This window comes from Pseudorca crassidens, chromosome 15 (assembly GCF_039906515.1).
Source record: "Pseudorca crassidens isolate mPseCra1 chromosome 15, mPseCra1.hap1, whole genome shotgun sequence".
NCBI classification, from domain to species: domain Eukaryota; kingdom Metazoa; phylum Chordata; class Mammalia; order Artiodactyla; family Delphinidae; genus Pseudorca; species Pseudorca crassidens.
In genome coordinates, this window is record NC_090310.1 from 3,445,753 (window position 1) to 3,454,141 (window position 8,389).

At 58.3% G+C, this 8,389-nt stretch overlaps 1 protein-coding gene across 1 annotated transcript in view; it reads left to right on the forward strand.

Moving 5' to 3' along the window:
* The window catches only part of FOXK1 (forkhead box K1), a 65,171-nt gene extending 58,095 nt beyond the window's left edge, over nt 1–7,076 (forward strand). The window contains exon 9 of the mRNA XM_067705396.1: nt 115–7,076. Coding sequence (XP_067561497.1) covers nt 115–383 — 269 coding nt within the window. The 3' untranslated portion in view covers nt 384–7,076. The remainder of the gene's footprint in view (nt 1–114) is intronic.
* The last annotated feature ends 1,313 nt before the right edge of the window (nt 7,077–8,389 follow it).

Genomic DNA, 8,389 nt, shown 5'->3' on the forward strand with positions numbered 1-8,389 from the left:
GAGCTGGGCCCCTGCGTCCCTCGGCCCTCGTGTGGCCACGCTGGCCTGTGTTCAGGACAGACGGGCACCGCTCCCAGCCGGCCTCCCAACGTGACTCTTTCTCCTCCGCCCTAGCCCTCGCCAGCCCCCTGCAGCTCCTCGCGGCTCAGGCTAGTTCATCCACCCCGGTGGTGGTCACGCGTGTGCGCGAGGTGGGGCCTGAGGAGCCGGCAGCAGCGGCAGCAGCGGCGGCCACCAGCACCGCCGCCACCGGCGCCTCCGCTTCTCCCCCCGGGGAGCCCGAGCTCAAGAGGTCCCGAGTGGAGGAGCCCATGGGGACTGTGACCACGCAGGCCGGGGCGATTGCGGCCGCCGGCCCACAGGGCCCCGGGACCGGGGAGTGACGTCGCCAGCGTGGAGGTGGAGTGGGACACACGCCAAAAGGAGTTCCGGAGCTGGGCCAAGGCGGCCGACACCACCGCCGCTCGGGACCGAGATGAGAGGGCTCCACGCGGACCGAGCTCGGTGCCAAACGGGCAGGACGCCTCCGTCCACGTGCACCCGGACACACTCATCCTCCCGGCGTCTTATCTCCTGCCCCTGCTCTGGTTTAAAACAAAAACCCATAAAAACGTTCAGACAGCTGATTGTACGGTTCTGGGAATTCTTTGTTTTCGTTTCTTTCTCCCCCCAGCAGCACCTTTTCTCCCCATGCCTTTCGTCAAGGGCATGGGGAGAAGGTGGTAGCTCAGCGTCTCCGGGACCACGTCCAGGCGGCCCCGACCCCGCACAGGAGCCAGGCTCCCAGAGCAGCCTTCGCCCCGAGGACGGGACAGAGATGCAGCCTGGTGCAGACGGGCCTCCAAAAGAGAGCACAGGCCTGGGGATCCAGCCCTGTTTGCAAGAGATTGGAAAGAGGCGAGAGAAAGGCAGCGCCGCCCGATTGCAGACTGTCCTATGGTTTCTTCTCCTAAAAGTGACGTAGAAAGTATTGGCATTAATGGGACGGAGGGGAGGGGCTTGGTCTGGCTTTGGGCCCCAAGTGTTTCTGGTTTTGTTGAAACACGGAATTCAGGCTTCGTCGTCAACCTGAGACAGACACAGAAGGGATCATCTGTTTTTGCGGTTTTCATCTGTAGATGGTTTAGCGGCCGTAGGTCTGGACTTCTTACTGGCATTAATCCCACGGAGAGTAAACCTGCCGCTCTGTCTGTTAACTTCAAGAAAGACTGACGGCCTCCCGGACTGGTGTTCAAGGCAGAAAGTTGTTCACACGAAGGTCCACCTGAGCCGGCGGCTGCAGCGTCTGACCTGCGTCCCGGCCACACGGGGGACATGCGGCCACTGGTCCTTGGGGGAAGGAGGTGGCCGCTCGACAGGACTGTCACGTCGAGGGGCCCCCGTTTCCCAGTGACTCTGATGGCCGGCTGCCACGCGGCCGCTCACCAGGCTTTATCCCCAGGTTCCAGTGTCTTCACTGCCCGACAGCCTGCCTGGCGTTTCGCATCGGAACCGTGTCTGCTGCCCGCGGCGCCGGAGGCCCTGGGCTCGGCCCGCAGCTCGCGCCGGCTCGGTGGGGCCCCCTGCGCCCCCCGGAGGCGCGAGCAGACCAGGGGGAGCCTGCAGGCCTTCGGCTTCGCTGGGAGCGCGTTCTCAGGAAATGTTACGCACGTCTCTGAAAAGTGGCTTTCAACTTGGCCTGGCGCCCCGCGTCGGACCTTCCGCACGAGCTCCAGGGGCCCCGGTGGAAACAGTTCCTCCCTCACGGAGCGCCGTCCGCATCAGGGCCCCGACGGCAGCGCCACCGCAGGGCCAGGTGTGGCCAGGTGCTCTAGCTGTCGCGGTTGTCCCCGCATGCCTGGCCCGGGAAACGCCTGGTCCGGCGTCCGCGGCACTGAACCCCACGTGGGAAGCAGCTCTCCTGTGACGTGGCCAAGACGGGGAGGGGTGGTGCCTCGGCCCCGTTCCCGCCCGGTGGTGAGAGGCGCTCACGACCCGCTGACGTTCTGTGTTGTGTCGCGTGGACTGTGTCTTTGGCCGCGCCTGGTGTGTGTGGGCGAGTGTGAGAGCGAGTGAGGCCAAGGCGGGCGCCCCGACGCCGGGGGCCTGGCCCCCGTGGGTCCTCAGCCAGGGCTCCGGGGCGGCCATCGCTTCCTTCCCCTTCGTTGCTGCTCGGTCCCGGCGCCGCGCAGGCCTCCCGCAGGGGCCTTTTGCTCGCGAGCTGCCCTCCTCGGGAGAGCTGGCGCCCCCTACGGAGGACAGACGCCCAGGACAGCTGAGGCCACGGGACGCCCTCAGCCCCGGGCCTCGCTGCTTGGTCTGGCCAGTCTGGCCCTGACCCTGTGCTTTCCTGACGTCTGAGCTGCTTTGGTTTCTGTCTGTTATCAGCGGCGATCCCACTGTTTATTCTGGCCGTGGTTCAGGGAGAAGGGAGTGGAGGGGGGTGACCGGAACTGGAAGGGAGACAGGACAGGGTATCCTTCGGTGACATTCTGCCACGTGGAGAGCTTGTTCCTTTTTTGCTCCTTCTGGGAAGGAGAAGAAGGGACCCTGTGGAGCCTGGCCTCCGGGGACCTACCACTCCAGGCTCACGGTATGCTTCCGGATGGGCCTTTGGTCACCTGACCAGATGGCATGCGTGGCTCCTGCCAGCACTTGTCCTGGGGCTGGTAGCCAGGGGGCCCAGGAGTGGCCAGCTCCCCAGGGAAGACGCATGTCACGGCCGGAAGGGTCGCCGATGTCCTCAGATGGTTCCACACCCCCTCCCCCCGCCAGACCCGTCCAGGGGAGCAAGGGCGGCAGGCCAGAGCGACAGCGGAGCTGCCGCCCTCAGGGCCCGGCGCCGTGGCCCGCCACAGGCATGCGCTGCGGTGCGTGGGCTGAGCCAGCTGAGACTGGGACAGGAAGCGCGAGCAAGTCGACCTGGCCTGATGGTCGTGTCACTGCAGCCTCAGGGCACCCAGGGGCTGGGGTCTGCGCAGAGGATCAGCCAGGCGGGTGCAGCTCGGGGCGGGGCACTTGGGCCCCTCTTGTCACGGCGGCTCCCTCTTTATCCGGGTACCTGGGTCCACCTGTCTGGCTGTGCTTGACAAGTCAGCACCTTTACCAGTGCCAGATACAGGGAAACATGCTCTGCACAGGAAGGAAGTCACGAAATCACTGCTCTTAAACAGCTGAGCGTCTCCCCCAAGACAGTTGGGTCCAGCGTCGGAAGTGGGAAGGGCTGCACCTAGGAGCTCATCAGCTGCGCCGGAGTGAACACCGAGTGTCCCTCGTCCGCCACCTGCAGCTCTCTCTCCACGTGAAGCTCCCAGTCACACAGCGCCGTCGAGGGCAGAACCTGTGATCAGTGCTCAGACAGTCTATCCAGCTTCACTTCTTCTTAGGTCCGTAAAGGGTACACAGCCTGCATTCCCCATGAGATGAGAGTCGTGCTGGGGGGCGGGGGGGGGCGGGTCCCTAGGCCGGGCACCGTCGTCTCTGCCTGCATTCCCCATGAGATCAGCGTCGTGCTGGGGGGCGGGTCCCTAGGCCGGGCACCGTCGTCTCTGACTCGCTCGCTGCAGGGGGGCCTCCGGTCTCCCTCCCAGGGCCTGGCTGGTTCATGTTTGGGGTTTGCTGTTTGTGGGAGTTTGGTGAGAGTGGATTTCTGAGTTGCTAAACGTGCATCGGTGATTCTCAAGCTGGAAGGGAATGGGTTTGTGGGGGGCCCCCGGGCTGCCTGGCCCCTTCTCTGGACCTCACTGGTCCTGGCGAAAGACTAGTTCAAGGTCGCAGACATCGTTCCGCTAATGCTCTTACTTCCTCTAAAGGTAGCTTTGCATGGACCATTCCGAGTGAGCTGTGCATCTCCTGGGGCGTGTTGTGAGATCTCTTGGACAGAAACCCCTTTCTTTGGCCGCTTGGAGTTCAGAAGGAGGAGAAAGACTTTTTTTTTGGCTTTTTACTTTGGTCAGTTTCTTCCTTTATGCAGACAAAGAACAGACCAAACGTGAGAGCGTGTTAGAGAAGAGAGGTTTGTTCGCGGGGCTTTTAGGCTTTAGACTTCCAGTTGATGCAGGGGAATGAGCTGTTTTTCTCCAAATGCCTCAAGTTCTGCTCTGCCCTGGGATGGCGTCATCTGGGATGAGGGACCGTCGTGCCCCCGGGAACGGGCTTCGGGCGCCACAGACCATGGCGGCCGCCCCTTGCTTCAGTGCCGAGTAAACAGTGCGCTGCTTGTTCTAGAATAAGTTACCCAAGATGATCACGAGGCTCTGCAAGTAGAAACGGCCAGAGTCGCTAAACCGAGGCCCCGTCCCCGCGTGGCTGACAGTGAAAGTGGCTTCTCCACGGCTGCTCGAAGCCGCCCTCGTGATACCTCCGCCAAGAGACCATGGTGTTTAATGAGAGCATCATTTAAACCATTCACACGTGCTGCTGTAAAGGCGGGAGGGCCCGAGAGGGAGGGAGGGCGGCCCGGGGCTGGGGTGCGGTGGGCACAGCGGTGGTTTCTGTCCGTGTCCTCAGGTTGCTGCCCCATGTTTTAGAAACTACTCTCATCTCCCAGGTTCCTTTCTCGAGGCCTTGTTTCCCACGTTAGGGTTCAAAGTGCTCAGGACACAGCTCCGCCATTGCGTGTGTGCCCGCCCTTCCTGCCGGGGCCCCGCTGCTTGGGTTTTCTTTTACCACCAGAAGCTGCTCCCTCTGGGTCCAAGGGCGGCGGGTCTGGGCCCAACGCCTGCAGGTGTCCTCGGCCATCGGTAACTGCGCGGCCCCTCGGGTGACCTTGTCCGACTGTGAGGGTCTCTGCGGAGAGCGGCCACCCGCTCTGTCCAGCCCCGGAGTCACAGCCGCTCTGCAGCGCGGGGTGTGTGACACACCACCAGCCTTTCCTCCGAACGGGAATAGAAAATGGGCCGTCTGCCGAGTGTGTTCAGGGAAGGTAGTTTTTGCTCATATGCTGCAAAGAAAGGACGGTCACTTGCCGAGTTGTCGTGCCCCCAGCACTGCTGGGCTGTCGGGGGCGTCTCTGCGGAAGGCCTCCCAGCCAGGCTCAGGCCGCAGCTCAGTCCTGCCTCCGCGGGGACGGTCCCCTCCTGCCATCAGACCGCGTCCTGCTGCGCCACCACCATCCCCCGCCACCCCCACCCCGCGCCTGCCCCGGGGGCACAGGGAGACTCAGCAGAAGAGAGAGGTTGGAAGGATTCGTGCCTCTGGGTGTGACGAGACCCCCGTGTCCCCAGCACATCCGAGTGGATGTCTGAGCAGCCGATGTGGGAGGTCCGATCTGTCAGGAAAACTGTCCCTGTTCCTGCCCCGAGCAGCACGGTGCCCCTGCCGCCTGCTGACGGGAGGCCTCCTGCGGACTGGCCGCTGGCCAGGAGCAGGGCGCTGGTGCTGTGTTCTCAGCGGGGCCGGAATGAAGACCTCCTCGAGCGAGGGAGCCTCAGGACCCTCAGTGTCTTTTCCTTTTCCTAACGGTTTTCGCTGCTCAGTGTTTTAGAAGAGAGTGAAGGCAGCAGTCGCTTCGTTTCTAGGCTTCTTTCTTTCTCTCCAGGGAGGAGCCCCACTCAGAGGATTTCGTTCATTCCTTGTACCTGCTTACCATGCTGGTAGCGATTGGGAAGAGGTCGAGAGAAGACGAAGCGGACACGCTTCTCCGCTTGGGCTGACGTGCCCAAAACTGGCTGCATGGGGCCCGCACCCCCGGCCGGATGAGACAGGGTGTCTTCAGTTTATGGCTCTGGGTTTTAGCCTCCCTTTCGCGTCCAAGGGAGACGTGAGAGGTCTCCAAACTACTCTCGCCTTTTTGCCCCAACCCGGTTATTTTAAGAGTCAAGATAGAATTGGAAGAATTCTAGTTCATTTTTCTTTATTTGAGAATCTTTTCCGGAATCGTTGCCTCGTTTGATTCGTCCAAATACTTATTGGTGGTTTACTCTGTGTCAGAAACAGTAAAAAGTGCAGGGGAGGCCAGACCCTAGAGGGACAGGGCCGTTCAGACCTGCGACCCCGCCCCCGCGGTTAACGTTCCAGTGGCCTGACACTTTAAAAAGATTCTGTGCTTCCTGTGTAAAGGTTTTCTTACCTGCAGTAATAGGACTTGCTCCTCTGAGCTGTTGCCCAGAGCCACGAGGAGTGCTGTGACCTGTCCCCAGATCCTGAACGTACTGGCTGAGCTGGGATGAGGCCTGTGCCTCTGAAATGGAATTTTTGTGCATGAAGTGAACTGGCCTAACGGGGATCGAGCTACACCTGTGGCCTCTTAAGAGCTTCGCCTCTGAATTTCTGGGTTAACTGGGCCAAAAAGAATTTTTTAATAAGTAAAAATAGGGTTTAAAACTCCCAACACTTTAAGCTTGGCCCTTACCTCCTCCCTTCCCAGCTTCCTTTCAGGAAGGGCTTTCTGAATACCTAGTAGCCCAGAACTGGCTCGATTTCCAGCTCAGGACGGGGATCCGGGAGGAAAGAAGAAAGTGTGTCCCTGCTCGTGGCTTACACTCGGGCCCTGACCTTGGGCAGCTTGGTGCACGTGGGGGAGGGTTAAACCCAGCACGGATTGTTCCTTCTTCTCTGACTGAGAGTTCTCCTGTAAAGATCATTTGGGGGGGGCGGGTGTTGTCAGGGGCGTGTCTGTGCGAGTGGTTGTTTTTTTTTTTTTTTTAATGGTGTCTGTCTAGAGTGTTTTTCACGATATGTTTAATCATCAGTGCTTTAAAAAGTGGTGGTATCCTGTACAGTGAATTAGGTCCCAGAGCGTTGGATGGTAGAGTGTGATCGGGCCTGTGGGACACCCAGGAGGGTCGGCACAAACCCCGGCACGGGGACGAGCGGACGGGGTGGGGCCCACCGCAGCTGGGCCGGCCTGCGTTTTCATTTCAAATGGGATACAGTATTTTTTTTTTTAAAGTTTGAGATCTGAATGTGATTTCTAATTGTACCAGACGTTAATGTTTTAAAGCTATAACAAAGTTTAAAATTTCTACTTTTTGTTTCTCATTTATTTTAACTGTTCTTTTATCTATTAAATCGTTGTATGTGGATGGGGAAGTTTTGTTTCTCCTCTTAGCATTTGTTTCTATAACCAGAAATAAAATTATATATTAAAGAAACGACACCGGGCTCTGTGTGGTCTTGGGAGCGGCAGCTCCGCCCCCTCAGCTGCGGGGAAATCGCCGCCTGCTCTTTTCGGGGTGCTGCTGGATTGACAGTCACCAGAAGGAGGCGCTTGGGCGTTGGTGCCGCAGACTGGCTCCGACCTGGGGTTTGTCACAAATCCATGACCCTCAAGGTTCCCTCATGTTTGTGCGTGGGACTCATCCCCTCGTTCAGCTGATAACGTGCCTTTCTCAGATTTCACAGTGGTCCACGGTGCTAAGGTTTGAGCACTTCTCTTCCTCCCTCCTGTGCTCCATCACCGCTCCAGCTGAAGCCTTCATACAACAGTGTCAGATTAATCACAGGTTAGGATTTTAGCTAGAGAGCAAGCAAGAGTGAGAATAATGAGTTTTAGGAGTTATATTGGCTAATTGGCATCTTTTTAAACAATTTCCTCTTTTATTTATTTATTTATGGCTGCGTTGGGTCTTCGTTGCTGCGCGCGGGCTTTCTCCAGTTGCGGTGAGTGGGGGCTACTTGTCATTGCGGTGTGCGGGCTTCTCGCTGCGGCACCTTCTCTTGTGGAGCACGGGCTCTAGGCGCCTGGGCTTCAGTAGTTGTGGCTCGTGGGCTCAGTAGTTGTGGTTCGCGGGCTCTAGAGCGCAGGCTCAGTAGTCGTGGCTCGCGGGCTTAGTTGCTCCGTGGTACGTGGGATCTTCCCGGACCAGGGCTCGAACCCGTGTCCCCTGCATTGGCAGGCAGATTCTTAACCACTCCACCACCAGGGACGTCCTTAATTCGCATTTTTAAAACTGTTTACGTTTTTTGAGTTTTGTTTTTGATTAAGACAATCATTTCTCACTAGTAAGACCTTAAAATAGCATTTTTACACAAATGTACATTTTGTAAGAAATAGTCAAATATTACCCTTGGTAATATGACTTGGGGTGTGTGTGTGAGTGTGTGAGAGCACATAGTTCTCAATAAAAGTTAAGCTACCCTATGAACCTGGGTGAGTACCAAAGACAAGTGAGTGCGTATCCCCACCAAAAGCCAGGCTGTGCATCGCAGCTGTAATTATTGCCGAAATTTGGAAACAAACCAAATATTCGTCAAGAGTAGAATGGAGAAGTTGTGGTAAACTCATACAGTCACACACTGATAAGTACACGGCAGTAAGAGCTGCTGTCATCCTACAACAGATGAGCCTCACGGCATCACCGTGAAGGCAAAATGCAGTACTGTGGGTTCCATTTGTATGAAGTGTAAAAAGAGGCAAACGTGATCTCTGGTGATGAGAGCGAGGCTAGCGGCTGCCTCTGGGGAGGGG